Source organism: Setaria viridis, chromosome 5 (genome assembly GCF_005286985.2).
Source record: "Setaria viridis chromosome 5, Setaria_viridis_v4.0, whole genome shotgun sequence".
Lineage (NCBI taxonomy): Eukaryota > Viridiplantae > Streptophyta > Magnoliopsida > Poales > Poaceae > Setaria > Setaria viridis.
Window position 1 is genome coordinate 4,658,910 of NC_048267.2, and position 18,107 is coordinate 4,677,016.

General features: G+C 46.1%; 1 protein-coding gene and 1 pseudogene across 1 annotated transcript; one reads left to right on the forward strand and one right to left on the reverse strand.

The window, feature by feature from the left end:
- Positions 1-3,403: 3,403 nt before the first annotated feature.
- On the reverse strand, positions 3,404-5,099 carry LOC117854770 (uncharacterized; annotated as a pseudogene).
- An 11,374-nt stretch (positions 5,100-16,473) lies between these two features.
- Positions 16,474-17,348, forward strand: LOC117859320 (MFS18 protein). The gene has a single exon (XM_034742551.2). The coding sequence runs from the start codon at positions 16,595-16,597 to the stop codon at positions 16,961-16,963; it is 369 nt and encodes a 122-aa protein (XP_034598442.1). The 5' UTR covers positions 16,474-16,594; the 3' UTR covers positions 16,964-17,348.
- Positions 17,349-18,107: the final 759 nt, after the last annotated feature.

Here is an 18,107-nt window from a genome sequence, read left to right on the forward strand (position 1 = left end):
CCAATAGATGGGAGGGATGCTCGCCTGAATCAGCAAGGTGCGGATAACGTTGTTGATGGAGCGAAGGATGCGTTCAGCTTTACCGTTCTGAGCCGAGGTGTAGGGGCAGGATATGCGCAGGTGGATGCCATGCGACTGGAGGAATGTGCGGGTGCGGAGATTATTGAATTCGCGGCCATTGTCGCACTGAATGCCCTGGACGGTGACGCCTGTGTGCGGACGTTAGTGAGCGTAGAGTAAGTGTCAGACTTGAGCTGAAGGGGAAACGTCCACAAGTAATGAGAAAAATCATCCAAAATAGCCAAATAATACTTATGACCCGAGACACTAACGACATGTGAAGTCCAAAGATCACAATGAATTAATTGAAAAGGACGACTGGCACGAGAGGATGACACATGAAAAGGTAGGCGGACATGACGACCTAGCTGACAATCGTGACACAAAGTACTGTGATCACTTTTATTGCAAGAGATAGCCGACGAATGTGCTAATTTGGAGAGAGACTCATGGCCTGGATGCCCAAGTCGCTGGTGCCAAAGAGACGATGTGGACGCATGGAGAGCAGAAGCAGGCAGCCGCAATAGGTAGAGGGGACCGGAGCTATCACACCTGACGATCTCACTCTGAGTGTGCAGATCCTTCATAGAGCAACCAAAAGGGTCAAATTCCACAGAGCAATTGTTGTCAGTGGTGAACTGGCGAACGGAGATCAAATCCTTAATAAGGGATGGAGAAACCAAGACATTATTAAGGTGGAAGTTAGGAGATAAATGAGCAGTGCCAGTGGAGGTAACGGGGATGAGATGCCCATTGCCGACAACAATGTTAGATGGAAGATGATGTGAGGAAGGAGTGGGGGAGATTATACCAGCGTCCGAAGTCATGTGACTGGAAGCACCTGTGTTGAGGAACCACTCGTGCTGTTGAGGTTGCTGCAGCGACATGGTCTGGAAGTTGGCGGCCAAGGTTTGCTGGTCCCACCCAGCCGTCGGGGGAGGGGCGCTGACATAACTAGGGGCCGGTCCATAGGCAGCAGGAGGGACCCCCCACTAGCCCGCCCATTGATTAGGAAGGCTGGCGAAGAAAGCCTGGGGCTGCTGCTGGGCAGTCCCAGCCGGCGGGCGCGGGGCGGAGGGCGGGCGCTGTCTAGGCCACATGTAGATGGCGCCCGTCCAAGGGTTGACGTAGCTGTAGCCGGAGGGAGGCTGGCCTGGAGCGCCAGCGCCGGAGGAGTTGCCGGAGTTGTTGTTGTTGTTGCCAGACTTCTGGCCACCGCGTTTCCCCCATTTCCAACGGTGCTGTTGTTGTCCAGAGGTGGAGCCGCCCCCCGAGGCACCCATGCCGCCCCTGAAGCCGCCGGCGCCGCCCCCGGCCTGCTGCTGTTGAGGGCGCTGGGAAGGCTGCTGTGAAGTGGGCGGTTTGGGGGCCCCCAGAGCTGCTGGAGCCGTTCACCGCGGCAAGAGCGGTGGCAGGAGCAGCCTTGGCCATGGTGAGTTCCTCAAGAGCTAGATCATCACGGACTTGCCGGAAGCTGGGAAGTGGGTTCGTGCGGCGGATGTGGAGGCTGAGCGCGAGGAAGCGCTCGTTGAGGCCCCGGACGATGTTGAGGACGAGGGTCCGATCGGAGACGGGCTTGCCAAGATCGCGAAGGTCCTCAGCAAGCTTCTTGTAGCGGCAACAGTACTCAGCAATAGGAAGATTCCCTTGAGAGAAGGCTTGGAACTCCTGGTCGGCGTAGAGAGCGCGGGTGGTGCGGTTGCCGAGGAACTGTGACTCGATGGCGAGCCAGAGGACGCGGGCAAGGACGCCGCGTTGGGACACCGTGTCGGCGAGGTCGTCGCTGGTGGTGCCGAGAAGCCAGGTACGAATGACGGCGTTCATGCGCACCCAATCTGGTGAGGCGGGGGCGATGTCGTCGGAGAGGACGTGACGCTCCAGGGAGAACTTGGTGAGGGTGAGCATGAAGGACTCACGCCACCGAGCGTAGAAGGTGGAGTTGACGTCAAGGAGGAGCGGCACGAGAGCTCGGATGTTCTGCACGGCAACGGCCTGAGCGTGTAGATTCAGCAGGGTTGCGGCTTCATGTTGGAGAAGGGCGGCGTCGAGGAGGGGGACAGGGGTGCCGTCCGCGGCGTCACAGGGGGAGGCAGAGTTGTCCTCAGGTGCCGGGACCGCAGCGGCGGCACGCTCGCGGGCAGCGCGCTCCTGGGCATCGGGCAGACAAGCATCAGCCGCGTCGCGTTCGTGCTGTGCGAGGGCAGCCTCGCGGTCAACGTCGGCCGCACGGGCGAGGGCTGCCGCGTGCTGGGCCTGAATGATTTCGCGCGCTGGAGATCCGCGGCGGCGTCAGCGACGAGGTCGGGGTCCTGGACCATGCCAGGGTCGACAGGGGTAGCACCAAAATTGGCGCCGGCTATAAAGCAGCACCGGGGAGAGGCGCGCTGGAGCAGCGCCGAGGAGAAGCGCGCTGGAGCTGCGCCGGGAACGACGCGCTGGGGCGGAAGCGGAGTTGAGGAGAAGAACCCTAAACTCGTGATACCATGAAAGCAAAGGAGATGCGTGGAAATAGTAGATTGATTATCTGAGAGACAATACAATTACATATATAGGGGAGGAGGATCCTAGGCGAAAGGAAACCTAAGAGATCAGGACTCCTCCCCACATATCTCTATCCTAATCAATATAGCAGAGTCCGACCAGCACTAATATAGCTAGGCACATGACTATTTTAGACGCAGCACCTAATCCTTATAGGAGTAGGACTCTTTCTAATACTCATCAACTGCTTTGCAGCTGCCTGCTGCTGCTCGGGTGAGAGCAGCGCAGCTGCAGCTGCAGCAGTTCGAACACGCTGACAGCGTGCGGCAGGCAGCGTGCAGCGGCAGGCTGCTGTCGCTGTGCAGGTTACCTAATGCTTTTTGTGTATACAATACAGCATTTTCAAAGTACGAACGCTTATACTTGAACAGCAGTGGAAGTAACAGCATGTAAAAACATTAAAACAAAAACAACCATCCATCAAGCTACGACATTGTAACTTTCGCTGTTGCATCAAAGGTTAGTAAGAGGACGTTTGGTTCCCTTCGCTTATTTTTAGCACCTATCACATCGAAAGTTTACTAATTAGGAGTGTTAAACGTAGACTATTTACAAAACTCATTACATAAGTGGAGGCTAACCGGCGAGACGAATCTATTAATCCTAATTAATCCATCATTAGCAAATGTTTACTGTAGCAACATATTATCAAATCATAAACTAATTAGGCTTAATAGATTCGTCTCGCTGTTTAGCCTCCACTTATGTAATGGATTTTTTAAATAGTTTACATTTAATACTCCTAATTAGTATCTAAATATTCGATGTGACGGATGCTAAAAATAAGTCAGCGGAACAAAAGGGCCTAAAACCTTTTGGTGAGGCTGGAATACAATATCACACTGTCCTTCAGAGCCAGTAAATACTGGCTTACACAACAAGGCGCGGTGAAAACTCACGAAGGGGGAAAAAAGAAGGTAACAGGAATACCAAAAGGAGGGTGAAATATTATGACAAAGGAAATGAAATGGAGAAATAATGTACATGTTGCTATTCTAGATTTCTAGTGTCTATTGTCCAGCGAGCTTCATGACCTCCGATGGACCTTCCAGCTTCGCCACTTCTGACGGGCCTTCTAGTTTTCACAAACCATCTTCACAGTAGTTACTAATGTCAAAGTTGGTAACGGCATGAACACCACGAAGCTCAATTGCTGCTATGTCATAAGCTTCTGCCGCCTCTTCTTCGGTGTCTGCAAGCCATGGCCAATTTTACTTAAGGATAATTGCACATCAAATATCAATCAACAGTACCTTTCTAGTTGACAGAAACAAGCTCATAGTGCCTAGTGACTATCATTCAGAAAGCTTTGGAAGTTCAACAAGGTAGAAAATTATAACTCACCGAAAGTCCCAAGGTAAATGTCTTTGGTGTCTCTACTCTCACCAATCCTACCAATTCGTGCTTGCCATTTACCGTCTTTCGTCAGTTGGTAAAAAAAGTGATTAGAGAAAGTTGCAAAATTGCAACAGACCATTCAAATGTCCCTAGTTAAGCACAACATTTTTTTTTGCTCCATTCAAAGGATACCAAATGGTTATTAGTTCATTTAGCAAAGAAGGAACATCACCTGGTCACACCCCTGTATGATGAAATAGCTCTTGAGAAACAACTGCTTTGCCTATAACAATAAATCATGACAATAAAAAAGAAAGATCACATCATATAAGTACTACAATATAAATTTTTGAATGTACCACTGACCTCCTTATGTATGCTACAAATTCATCTTGAGACATGGTCTTTATAATCTCGATTTCTTTCTCATAGTCAGAAATCTGATAACAAATAAAAGCTATTAATGCAATTTACTTTCCCAGTTCTTGAACAAGATACACTAGTTGGTTCCATCTCATATACACAACAATGGTTGAAACATTCAGAAGATTTTGCAGTGAGCTAGAGCTCGGAGTTGAGGTTGGTAGCGTGCATACCGTGCTTGCCCTTGCGCTTGCGGCCCTCGACCTGGCTGGTTTTGTCTCAGAGGTGCGCCTCGTACTTGCCGCTCCACTTCAGCCTGCGGCCAGAGCAGCAGCGAACAACCTAATCAATCCAAACCACAACGAGAGGCACCCGGACGGGGCAGCCGCGGCCACCGCCCCCCTATTCCCCAGGGTTGCCGGCCCGCACCTTGTGACGCCGTGGAACCGCGACGCGGCGTACTTGTGCATGGCCTCCGCCACCAGCTTCCTTCCCCCGCCTGCGCCGGCGCTAGCTCCTCCACCCATCTTCCTCTCCTCACCGCCGCCGCCGCCGCCGACGGCAAGCTGCTTGTTGCCAGCGCGGCGATCTCGCCGCCCCCGCCGCCGGACCCGCCGCGGCGGGGGGTTCGCCGGAGGCGGCGGGCGGGCGGGTTGGGGGCGTCACCGTGCCGCCCCTCCTGCGGGGGAGAAGGGGCGGGGCCCGCTGGCGATTGGGGTTGGACGGTGGCCATATCTGCGTGTCGGGTCGCGCTGGGTTTCGCGATCTTCAAATGCTCGCGTCACAAACACTACCGAGGGGAGGTAGAGGCGGGTGGAACGGACCCGGCCAGCCAGCGGGGGCTTTCAGCTGACGGCCCAGCCACAGCGCGAGAAGGAAACCGGGCCAGCCCGCAAGCTCAGCCGACAGCCCACGGCAGATGGAAGAAGTTAAAAGCGTGCCTCGCATGATTTCTTGTGCACAACCTTAAGAATTCCACACTTTTTTCTTATCACCGGGCACCATTCTTATCTTAGACATGATTTTTATGAACTCTCTAGGCCTAATCTAGATAGGCGAAACAATCCCAACTCAATCCATATGGATATACAAGAAACTTGAATCGATATAGAACTATTACCGACTCAAATGGAGACATGTAATTTGCTCAAAACACAGACATATATACTAATAAAATATTCAATGCAAAGCAATATAAAAAGGACTAGCGTGTCAACCATTTTACCACGTACTAGTCAAATTGTCGCTCTCGTGCTAGCGTGGCAGGCTTGCAGTGCTGATGTATGATGGCGTTACGCCATGATCCAATCACGCTATGCAGATCGGAGCGACAAGGAAACAAGATGTGAAATATTTATTGGGTTAGGTTATTTTGAAAATATTTATTTCATTAGATTTTGTATTGTCTTTGTATAAAAAATCATGGTAAAAAACTCCCCTTTACCTAATTACAGCTTTGTGTGTTTGAGTGATCCATCACGGTTTCAGAACAGTAGATTTTTTTTTGAAACGCAGAACGGTAGAATGAAACGCAGAACAGTAGAATTTCAGTGTACATCAAAGCGAAGTTTTGCCCTGGTGGCGTGATCATGGGCCGCCCGCACAAACTGATACTTGCGTTGGCATAATAGTAATGGAAGCAGTGAAGATGGAATGACTCATTTCTCTCACATCTGTTCTAGACACATAAAAACCTAGTTCTTGCACAATTTGATCGAAAAATAGCTTCTTTGGTATCTGAATAGATGACATAATTCTGCGACATTTAAAGTAATTCCTCAGCTTTCATGTTGGAGTAGTAGGAATTTGATGCGTTGTATGGCGGAAGAAATGATTTGAACAATGAAAAATTCATACTTACGCTTTTGGTTGCCTACTCCTGTGTACTGCGATAACACCTTCGTGTTTACTTCGTTTGTTCTTAAGGTGGTTACCATTTGGAAAGGTCATAGTTTGAAGAGATAAAAGTGCGTTGCATCTTGGATAGCTATTTTATAAGATAGTCCTAGTTACGAACATCTGTAGGTAAAGGTGAACAGGTATGAAGTGTCGTGGTGGCTAATCTTCTTATCGTATATTCGTCGTGTCATGCAAGTACTGTGCATGAAAGTTGTGTTGATCTATGTGTCTATGTCTTGTATATGTGTGATAAACATGGTATATGTTAAATTAATTAATTGTAATTATTTATCCTCGGTTTGCTAAAAATATTTTTAAGTCCGAATTTTTTTGATGGAGATCGTCATGAAGATTAATTAATTGAAGAAACTATAATGTTATTTGATACGTAACCACCAAGCAATGTTTAAGGGAAATAGGTAGCTGTTAAATTTTAAATGAAGGCTAAGGTTTAATAAAAAATAAGTTTATTTTGCGACAATCATTAAATTCAGGCCGTGTTGAACTTGACTCAACTATGAGGTCGCAGTGAAAGTATGTACATATTCAGGTTTTATTCATTGGTGTGACTTCATAGTCGTAGTAGAAGACTACCTCAGCTTCTGTATCATCAACCAAAACATCAACAAAGAGCTCCCAATCATCCTTGGAAAAAATCGTTAAACCAAGGATCAGCTTCACATATGTTTCCAAGTGCAGAAACCAAATATCAGCCACCAGGTGAAATCAAATGCCTCTACTTCCACAATGAAATTCAACTGGATTAAGCAAAAACTACGAACATAGTAATTTCACATGAATAAGCATTAAAAAAAACATAATTGCAATATAGGGGTAATCGAGCAAGGCCCATGATGATGCAGATAAACCTGTTTGGTAATATAGATAAAGAGCATAGTTGGCCAGCCTAACTGGGCCTATTTTCCCCTAAGAAAGTATGGCCTAAAAGATGAAGAATACAGACACTTATCAAGCTTTGTTTTTTTTCTCGAACGACGCGGGAGAGCTGCGTGTCATTTCATTGTCAAGCTTTATGATCAGCATAATATTTGTACAATGGTAATGGCTATTCGAATTAATAAAATTTAAAACCTGAGCTATATTCCTAAAAAAAAGATGGGGCATTGTTTACTAGCAATAGCAAGGGTCCATTATTTTTTTCTTTTTTTAACCTTATGTAAATTATTAATAAAAGTTTTACAAAGTATGGATGTGATACTTCTTGTGTGAGATGCCCGTATCATCTACTGATCCAGGGAATGATATGAATGACATTTGGGATCCCTTTTAGAGGCAGCCCCACAAGGAGCATGAAGTTGAAATTATGTCCTTGGTCCCTCTACTAGTTATGTCCTTTCATAGATAAAATTTGAAATTTGAACTCAGGCTAGAGTTAAAAAGAGCAATTAGTTTTAGTTTTGCAAACTATACTTTAGTTCCTTCTCATATTAGGATCATGGTCCAAATTATGCTAACAGTACTGGATACATGCTAGTGGTTACGAAATCAATTTCAGTTGCGAAGCTAGGTAGGTTGTGCTGGTATAATGTACACAAAGCTTTGCCGCAAAATGTGCACAAAGCTTTGCCACAAAATGATGACGAGCAATATATTGGTTTCTAGTTAGCGCCCCCTCCAAAAAAAAAAATTCCATTTTACTACTACCAACTATAGACCAACTCTGCTTTTGAACCTTCAAGCACGAAAACTTATACTATTCAATTTTTTACGGAGGTTATGACTAGTCCTGAGCAAAATAGGTCCAGCCTGGCCCGAGCTTGATGGCCTGTCCCAAGCCCCCAGGCTAAGCCCGGCCCGACACTCATTTAGGATCGAGCGTGGCGCTAATTTTCGCAGCCCAAAAAAATAGGCGAGCTCGAACCCAACCTAAATAATAAAATGAATTAAATTTACACTAGAAAATGATGGCGGTCAGGTTCGAGCCCGTCCCGAATTAGGCCTGATTTTGTTGGTCCGATGGAGTTAATGGGCGGGTTTGGGCGGAGATTTTGGGTTATGACTTATGAGTAGTCTTACGTGCAACTATAACTTTTGTAGAGTTACTAATAAAATCATTTTAAAAAACTAATCTCCACATTTGGGAAATCATGCTGGTGGGTCCTGTTTTAGTGGGGTTCTCCCAAAACGGCTTCACCAGTAAAGTCAAAACCGGTGAAGCTAAAAATAGTGACTTCAACCGGCTTCTAGTTCATTTTAGCCTTGACTTACAAAACGGCTTCACTCTACCGTGCCTCGTTTTACGCAAAATAGGTAAAGCCGAAGCCAAGATAAGCCCTACCAAACGGCGCCTTAGAGAGCTACGAAGTATGAACAAGAACCATCTACATGCATATCTGAGTGTTAAGATCTAAAGCAGTTTCCTCCGGAGCGAAAACTATTTCATAACTTTAATTCATATAATAATATTGAAATCTTTTCAATAATATTGCCACATTAGCAGCATATCAGGGAAATTTAATTAGTGTAAGTTCAAGGTAAACTTAGAAGTGGACGGTCTTAATAGTTGAATATTTTCAAAACTGAACGGCTTCATAGGTAAATATTGAAAATTGAAATTAATCTCTAATTGAGAGTTTTTTTGAGTTTGCAAGCTATTCGTAGTACTCGTACAAGGATTAGGCCAATCTCAGTGGGAGTTTCATGAGCATGAAATTTTATGCCACATCAGCAAATTTGATGACTTGGGAAAGTCTTTATGAGAAGGGAGAAGGGAGAGTTTCATCATATGTGAGATGAGTTTCATCCTTGTAATACTCAACAAGCACAATTACCTAATTTCTAATCTTGATAACAGTACAATAAAAAACTGATCTTATGGATTACGGTGTGAAGCTGTGACCCCGTTGCTGTGGCTACCGAATTGATTACGGTGTGAAGCTAAGGTAGCCCGTTAGCCGGAAGAAGAAAAACGTGTAGGACACGGATAGGGTAGGTCAATTGAGGCGCACGCGTAGGGCGGCAGGGGCTGGCCGTGGCCTGCCTTGTCGCCCGCAGAGGAAGGCTAGCTACTGGGCTACGAGCATGGCCAAGCTCTGGGGTCTTTTGCCTAGGGGGTGGCAATCATCATCACGCTGCTGATCACTCTTCGGGCTTTGCATTGGCTACATGCACAACTCTATACTCGAGCCTTGTCAGTTTTTTTTTTTTTTGAGAGGAGGTGTGTGACCGGATGAGCTCGGCTCGGCGGGCAGCAGAGTGCTGAAGTGGACCGCATTTCAGCCTGCCTCCAAGTGGGCTGGTCGTTTTGTGTATGAGAGAGAGACATGCATGGAGCTGGGCTAAGCGGGCTGAGAACTGCTTGGGTCATCCACCTCTCGGAAAGAAAATTGTTTGGGCCATGCATACTGAACGCGCCGCTCTCTCTGGGCGTCCGTCAAAACTCAAAAGTTTGAAACTGGGGGCAGGCAGTTGGGGTACGTTTGGATGCTGACCCCAAGCTGCCAGGCCAAAATTTGGCTATAGCCAAAGTTGGGGCTTGGACAAAATTCGGTAGAGTTTGAGGTGTTTGGTTTATGGCCAAAGAACAATGCCAAAATTTGGTAGGGCAGCTTAAGTGTGCTTGGTTGAATGCCAAATTGGAAAATTCACACAATGCAGGCGCAGCCTTCTCGAGAGGCCACGGGAGGCGTGCACCTGTGCCTGTGCCGCAGCAAGTCGCCGATCCGTGATCTTTTTCGAAACAGACCGGGATGATCTCATTGCCGAGGCAAAGCGGCAATAGTACAGTACGTGCCCATTCTTTGTTGCAAGAAGCAAGAGATCTCAATCTCTCGTACTCTTCCCTTTTCCATCTCCCCAGCTACCTCCCTCTCACCTGCCCGGCCGCCTCCACGATACGACGACGCAAATGCTCACGAGTTATGATGAGCACAGTGCGCGTCAAGTAAAGCGAGACCGGCCGGTCGATCGATTGACGGTTGTTCGATTAGCCATTGCTGCCTCCCAGTCCCAGTTCGATCCTATACTACGTACTAATGTCTAATAACATGGAGGCTGAGCTGAGCTGAGGACCGCTTCATCCCTAGCCGCTAGCTGGGCCAAAGCGGCGTTAACTGGCAACAGTGAGGCGCAACAAAGCTTGCAGGTGTGTGCGCGGTGTGGACATGCATGGCCCGGCGGCCGGGATCTCAGATTTCCGGTGCCAGCTGCGCGCGAGGCCGTACGTCGTCCCGTCCTGTGCGCGCACGTACGGCGTACAGCCAGGGGCCACCGCCACCGGGCCGGCCTGCAACCGCCGTGTTAATCTCCCGAGCAGTAGTAAATGTTAATCGATGCGCTCCAAGTCCCCTCCCGTCCCCTCCGGCCGGTCATACCCGCTCCAACAGTGCCAGGCAACATGGCCTGGCCATCTCGCTCCGCATTTGCTGATCCGACCGCGCCCTCGATCCTTATTCGCTAGCTGATGATGATTTCCAACGCGGCGTGGTAAAACTTAAAAGTAAGTAGCCAGGCTCCTTCACTCGCTGCTCTGGCTACGAGCGAGCTGGCCGGCCGGGTACAGCAGAAACGCCAACCACCGGGGACGCGTTCCCGCTAGTACCACCGGAATACTCACTATGGTGAAGGTGAACGAAGTACGCCGCCACGCGAGAACATGGTGTATTTCCTGGTACTACTCCAGTTGTACTTGTACGACACCGAAGCAATTCGAGGCCATGTGAGAACGTTTGGTACAAAACATATATAAAACTCTCGATCTCTGGAGCATCATTCGCTGATGTAAGTTCATGCATATAGCCACGACAAAAGTGTAGTTACAATAGTAGACAGTAATATATAGTTCTCCGATATACAATGGTCACAAATCATAACTCTAGGGTGGACCCACCACTGGCTTCCATCCTCAATAAAAAATCTCGGTTGTTTTTGAATCTGGGACTAAAGTGACTTTAGTCCCGAGTTTAAATTTCGTAGTCCGTGGAGATACCAACCGGGATCATCCTTTAGTCCCGGTTGGTGTTACAAAACCGAACTAAAGCCTCCGAGACGTGCGCGTTTGTGGGAGCCTCCCAAAAATTTCTAATATTTTTTCGCAAAACCTTTTAGTCCTGAATGATTAGTCCCAGTTGAAAAAACTGAGATCTATGAGGTTTTCCAACCGAGATTACTGCTCATTTCTCTACCCGTGCAAGTCCAGCAAGGGCACATTCCCTCACTCAGGTCTTGGTGCGCAATGGAGGTCTGTATTTTCTCAGTGTATAGTTGCATACTTTGGGTGATTAAGCATGGCACTCACATTTTCTCTCTGGGTCCGTCCAGCATCAACAACAAAAGTTAAGCCATGGCAGTGATATGACATCTGAAGCACTGACATCGGAGAATTGACACTGTAGATGCTCTAATGGTCAGTACAAGCACCTAGTACGTACTCCATCTGAGAAACTGGCAGCTAGGTCAACTAGCTACTGGCAGTCATATGGAATTGAAGACACGCATGCCAGTCCCCAGAGCTAGCTTAGCTTGACCTGACCTGACCAAGCATGCTGGCCAGCACAACACAACTCGTCGCTGATGCTGAGCCGGCCCGGCCGGCCACACGGAAGGCCGGGGTGGTTGGCCGGTGTGGAAATTGAAGGCGACAGCGGCCAGCGTGAGTACTGTTCATCTACAACCACTGCTCGCCATATAAACCGCCATTGCTTTTCCTCTCGCTGCTGGTCAGTGGATGCAGTGCAGTGGTCACTCATCAGTCATCACGCGATCGAGAGCGCCCATGCATTGCCTAGCAAGCTACTGGCAGCTTGCAATTTCTCGTCGATGTCCATTGCCGATCCATACCATGCGCGAGGCGAGAGAAGGGAGTTAATTCGATGCACGGGCGGTAGATACAGATATGCATCTCGTCGTGACCCGTATGGCTTAAAGCGGTTGCACATGTACAATGCACCGTACGTGCCAGCAATTCAATCGTACAATGGACTCGCTGGTTGGAAGGTTTTGGTTGATCAGAATGATCAATTTCACGTTAGTCCGATCCGATCCAGTGCGTAATGCTTTATCCTTTCGTGTAATGAAGTAACGCAGGGTTCTAAATACTATGAGTATTTTGCCGGTAGCATTTAGAGGGTGTTTGGATACGAGGTACTAAACTTTACGAGTGTCACATCGGATGTTTGGACGCTAATTAGGAGGACTAAACATGAGCTAATTATAAAACTAACTGCAGAATCTCTATACTAATTCGCGAGACGAATCTATTAAGCCTAATTAATCCATCATTAGTAACCGGTTACTGTAGCACCACATTGTCAAATCATGGACTAATTAGACTTAATAGATTCGTCTTGCGAATTAGACTCCATCTGTGCAATTAGTTTTGTAATTAGACTATATTTAATACTTCTAATTAGTATCCAAACAACCGATGTGACATATCCTAAAGTTTAGGAGGTGTTTCCCAAACACCCCCTTGGTACCGAACAAGCGGTACTAGTCCGACGTCCGATGGAAGGGGTTATTGAACGGTACTAAAGGTCACTTCCCCATTAGTGATGGATGGATACCTGCAGTTGAGCAGCTCACTAGAAAGAGATTATACTTCAGAGAAAAGTTCATCGAGGGCAAGGAAAAGGCATCAATGGACACGAGATACTCTGGGTGCAGTGCCATTGGTCTTGCAGTGCATGCATTTGAACTTTTTGTGAAACTCTATACAACATTATTCATTTATTCCCTTTTAGACAGAGGTGATCGATGGACACGGACGCTCGAGCTTATTGTGGTAACCTTGATAAAAAGAAGAAAGGAACAGCTTTAAGGACTACCGGAGTTGGCATGGAATTAACCTTACAAAAATCAAAACCTAGTCTCTTTTGAATAATTGGGTCAAAACATCTTTTTTTTTCTGAACTATATACGGGGAGAGGAGCCCCCACCTGCATTACATTACACTAGTCCATCGACCCATGCTTCCGCACGGGCTAATACTTTTAAAATTTATTATATTTAAAAATTATTTAGAAATTAAACTCCTAACTAATAATCAAATTATTTACCTACTACTTGCTCATTTTTTCAATATTTCAACATAATACTCATATAGATGTGTACTTATCTTTGTCTAGTTGTGATAGATTTTTCATTAGTAATTACTCTATAAACTTATTCATCCACGTTCACACCTTTTGCACCTCCATACATTGTGTTTAGCATAAAAATCAATATTTTTCATCACTTCCTCACATACATGTATAAATGGTCTACATGGTGACACTCATCATGCGTATATATCTTAACTTAGTATTTCTATATTAACAGTGACATAAATAGGTAATTTGGAATCATATATTAGTTTACTTTTAGATATTTATGTATGATGTGCATGAAGATAATTAGATTAAGATTTAGGTGTTTACTTTACATTATTTTTAAAAACGACATACGTGGGTAACTTAGATACAAATTTAGAATGCATTTTAAGTTATACTTTAATTTATAATGATGTGCATGAGTAAACCGGATGAAGATTATGGGTTACTTTAGATTATTTTTATAATGGTAGAGTTCATAATTTAGATATTGGTTTAGGGTTTGTTTCAAAATATTTTTATAATGACAGTGGTGGGTAACTTTTTAGAAAATATAATAGATCAATGACTATGATTATTACAGTTTACATGATTCATATTTTTTATTTTTATGAGAATTTATAGGATTTATCTTTTTTTTCTAGTGTGTCTTTTAAGAACTAATGCAGGGTCTCCAATGGAAAAAAATGAAGACACATTGCTACAAAACTAATACCTTGAACTACCTCTCATTTATTAAATATTCAAACATAATTTTTATTATATAGATATACACTTATTATCTTTATGCGATTGTGATAGATTTTAGTTGTAATTACTGTATAACATTTTTATCCGCATTTATAATCTTTAACTTTTCACTTTGCATCACAATATGCGTTTAAATTTGTTTAATGGATGTTTCATAATTGCATATGTGGTTATCTTTTTAGAAAACATAATAGATCCAATACCTATGATGATTTGAGTCTACTGATTGATGGCCAGATGTTTAGCTTTTTTTTTAAGAATTTCTAGAATTTCTCTTTTTTTCTAGATTGACCACCTAAGATTCTAAGTGGCTTCACCTGAAGACGAGCATCCAATATTTGTCCATGCATCATCATCCCTGCAGTCCGTACATAAGCAAAACATAGGCACCTGATTTCAAAACATAAGTGGCGTTTTGAAAAAAAAACAATAAAACTGTGAAGTGCAAGGAAACACTGCCTTCTTTTTCTAAAAAAACAAAAGTGCACAGTGAGCAGTGTAATCAAGAGGGAGCAGGTTTTAACAAAATAAAACAAAAGGAATGCAATTACGCTGCTGGATCGGAAGAACACAGTGGCGTTTTTTTAATTGCCAGAAGTCAACAAGTATTACTATCTAGCCACAATAAATGGCGCCATAAGACGGAAATTCATATGTTTTTTCGAACATGCATTTACTGCATCAAGTAGACATAAGGGGTGTTTTGGATACCAGGTGCTAAACTTTAACAGTCACATCGGATCTTCGTATGCTAATTATGAGGACTAAACATGAGCTAATTACAAAACTAATTATACAGATAGAGTCTAATTCACGAGACGAATCTATTAAGCCTAATTAATCCATCATTAGCAAATGGTTACTGTAGCACCACATTGTCAAATCATGGACTAATGTCAAATCATGGACTAATTAGGCTTAATAGATTCGTCTCGCGAATTAGACTCCATCTATGCAATAGTTTTGTAATTAGCATATATTTAATACTCCTAATTAGTATCCAAATATTTGATGTGACAGGTGCTAAACTTTAGCAGGTGGTATCAAACACCCCATAATAAAACGATTTATTAGTTTTTCTCTTTTTTTTAGAAAATAAAGATAGAAGATGCTGCGTGGTAATAATAATGCCCTTTATTCCTCTCAGGGCATATTATCCGTGCCCATAACATTATGCCACCAACGACTACCATCCCGTCCACAAACCATGCATCGGTTTAATGTTCATGCGAGTGCAACGGCCGAGCCATCTGGCATGCATGGACGGTAATTTAAGCACAACACGTCAAGAAGCAGTAGTTTAATTACATTCTTTTAGTCAGAAAATGGATATGATATATAGCAGTAGACAGCAGTAGTTTAGCTGGAGCCACCATGAAATTGAGGAGACCCACTGCCCATACACAATGTACGTGCCCCTAATGTAAGTTAACTTAGTTCGGGTCTTCACCTGAAAGGCGTTGCATCATCTGATGATTCAGTAGTTCCATCTACTACGACTTGATCTTCCTTTTTAATTGAATACCATGTTCTTCGATTCTCTGGAAAAGGGAGAGCAATGTGCAATCTTTTAGGTAATAAACCCCTCTTGAACAGTAAAACGACGCAGCAAACAGAATGTATTTCCTTCCAAGGGCGAGCAGCAAGAAGCCGAGAACTAGTACTAACAGTGGCAAATCGTGTGTACCCCTGGCAGCCGAGTAAAAACACATGCTCCCTTCGTTCCAAATTGTAGATTGTTTTAACCTCTTTATGTTCATAAATATTACGATGAATTCACCTGATCGGCGCCGTACTTACACGCTTAATTGCCATGGCGAATAGCATTACCACGCCCTCACCTCACGTGCTGGGATGAACAACACACACAGTCTCGCGTCTTCTCACACCGTCGTCACTTCAATTCCGCTACCTGCTGCAATGGATCAGAACAACAGGTACACACTCCATCTCCAAGACTCCAAACTCCAAGCTAACGGAAACGCAACATTCTCTCACTGGTGAAGCTGCAGAGAGTGGTGGTAACGCAACACGACACACGTTCGCGCATTACTACCGGCCCGTCCCCCATCACCACCCCTCATGTTCCACCCAGCATTGCCGAGCTTCCCTGAATTTTGAAGCCACGCACAGGCACAGCTAGCCCTAGCCGCAACCGCGTCGAGATCTGAAAATTTTTCCACTTTCCTTCTTCGTCTTCATGCTTCATGGCCCCCCCTGCGTATGCAATACTACAAGGGTGGTGCAGTGCAGGTGCAGCAGTGAGAGTGACCTGTGAGTGCAAGAGGGGGTTTAATGGCGGTCACAGGGTGGCAGTAAGAGCAGCAGCAGGTACGTACCCCTGCCTCTCCTTTAAGCGTCTCCTTTAACGCCCCCCACCTACCGTCCCCGTCCCCGCGACCCGGCCGGCCGATGAGCTCGCTGCGCCGTCTTCAATGCCCCCGCCTCCCACGCTATAAAACACAGGCCTCGCTGCCTCCCACTCCTCACTCCATCACCTCACTCACTCCCACAGTAGCAGCAGCACAGCGACATCTCTAGTCCATCTTCTCGTAGAGGAGCGAGCGAGGAGAAGAGCAGAGGCGAGCAGCGAGATGGCGAGGTCTGCGAAGATGATGGCGGCGGCGGCCCTGCTGGTCCTGGCGGTGGCGGCGGCGACGACGGCCGAGGCGAGGAACATCAAGACGGCGGAGAAGAAGGACGACGCGGTGGTGCAGCCGCAGACCTTCCCGCCCTTCGACCGCCTCGGCGGCGGCCTCCCCGGGGCCGGAGGCAGCAGCATCCCGGGGTTCTCCATGCCCGGCAGCGGCGGGCTCACCCCGGGCTTCAGCCTCCCCGGCTCCGGCAGCATCGGCAGCATGCCCCTCTTCGGCGGCGGCGGCTCCCCCTTCAGCGGCTTCGGAGGCATGCCCGGCTCCCCCGCCGCCGGCGGCTCCGTCCCCGAGCACTCCAACAAACCCTGAAGAAGCTCGCCGGAGAGCGTGGCCAGCGTGGTGGTGGAGTGATGCCATAGTGCGTGGTGGTCGTCGTGGTGCGTGCATGCATGCGTGGTCGGTTTGGTTGGTTGGTTGGTTTCCAGTTCATCTGTGCAGTTAGCGTTGCACCGTACGTCGTCTAGTGATAGCTTTGTGTTCTACTGCTTCTAGTTACCTGCTTGCCTTGCATTGGAGAGAGTTGGGATATGTTGGTTGTGTTTGATTTGTTGTTTGGTTATTAGGTCATCGATGGTGTCGTGTTCTTGGTGTTGTAATGGTGGTGATGTTCTCTTGGGGCATGAATAATGCTACATGTGATGTGTTTGTGTTGTGGGATTTGTTGTAATGTAAGCTAATTAAGCTTTTGTTGTCATTATGCTACTGTATGTTATGAATGGTTCACGCTTAGCTTGTCACTCTTTTGTAATTTGGTGCTGGGACGGATTTAAAATTTGAACCTCATCACACTTGGAATAAGCTGGCACACGCGCTTTGAACTGCATGCTCATGAGATTGGGTTACTAATAATATTTAAAATGTGTGGAGTTTGGGGATTTCTGAAAACGTTGTTCCTCATTTGAGTGGACTTCGTTCTCTTGCGACTCTACACAAGTCGGGAGCAACTGGATACCCCAAGCTGGATAGTATGAGAGAAGAGACATCGGAAACATACTCTCTAGCAAGGGAAAAAAAGAGCCAGTAAATCCTGCTAGTAATAATGATCAAGCTTTTAATTCACGGACATGTACTGCTGCAGCAATTTACTGCTCTAGGTGGTGCACTTACTGCCTTGTGTCCTCCCATAGGTCCACACCGTTTCCCGTAGAGGTGAGATGAAATCGATTCAATTTGAAACAAAAGGTAGGAGTAAGAAGTTACCTCGTATTAAGAGAAACGATTTCAAATCGTACGGTGCTCGACTAATTAGGGTAAATCGAGCTAAAAGCCAACGACATTGGGCATAAACCTAGCTTAACTAGGCCTAAAGCACCATGAAAAGAAGACAAATGACCTACTACCTAGCTGAACTAGACCAATGTGGATAGCATCAATGTTGCGGTCCTTAATCAACCTATGTGAGTCTAACACACTCACCCCGGTTTGCATTACAGCCCAACCATGGGAGCTTACC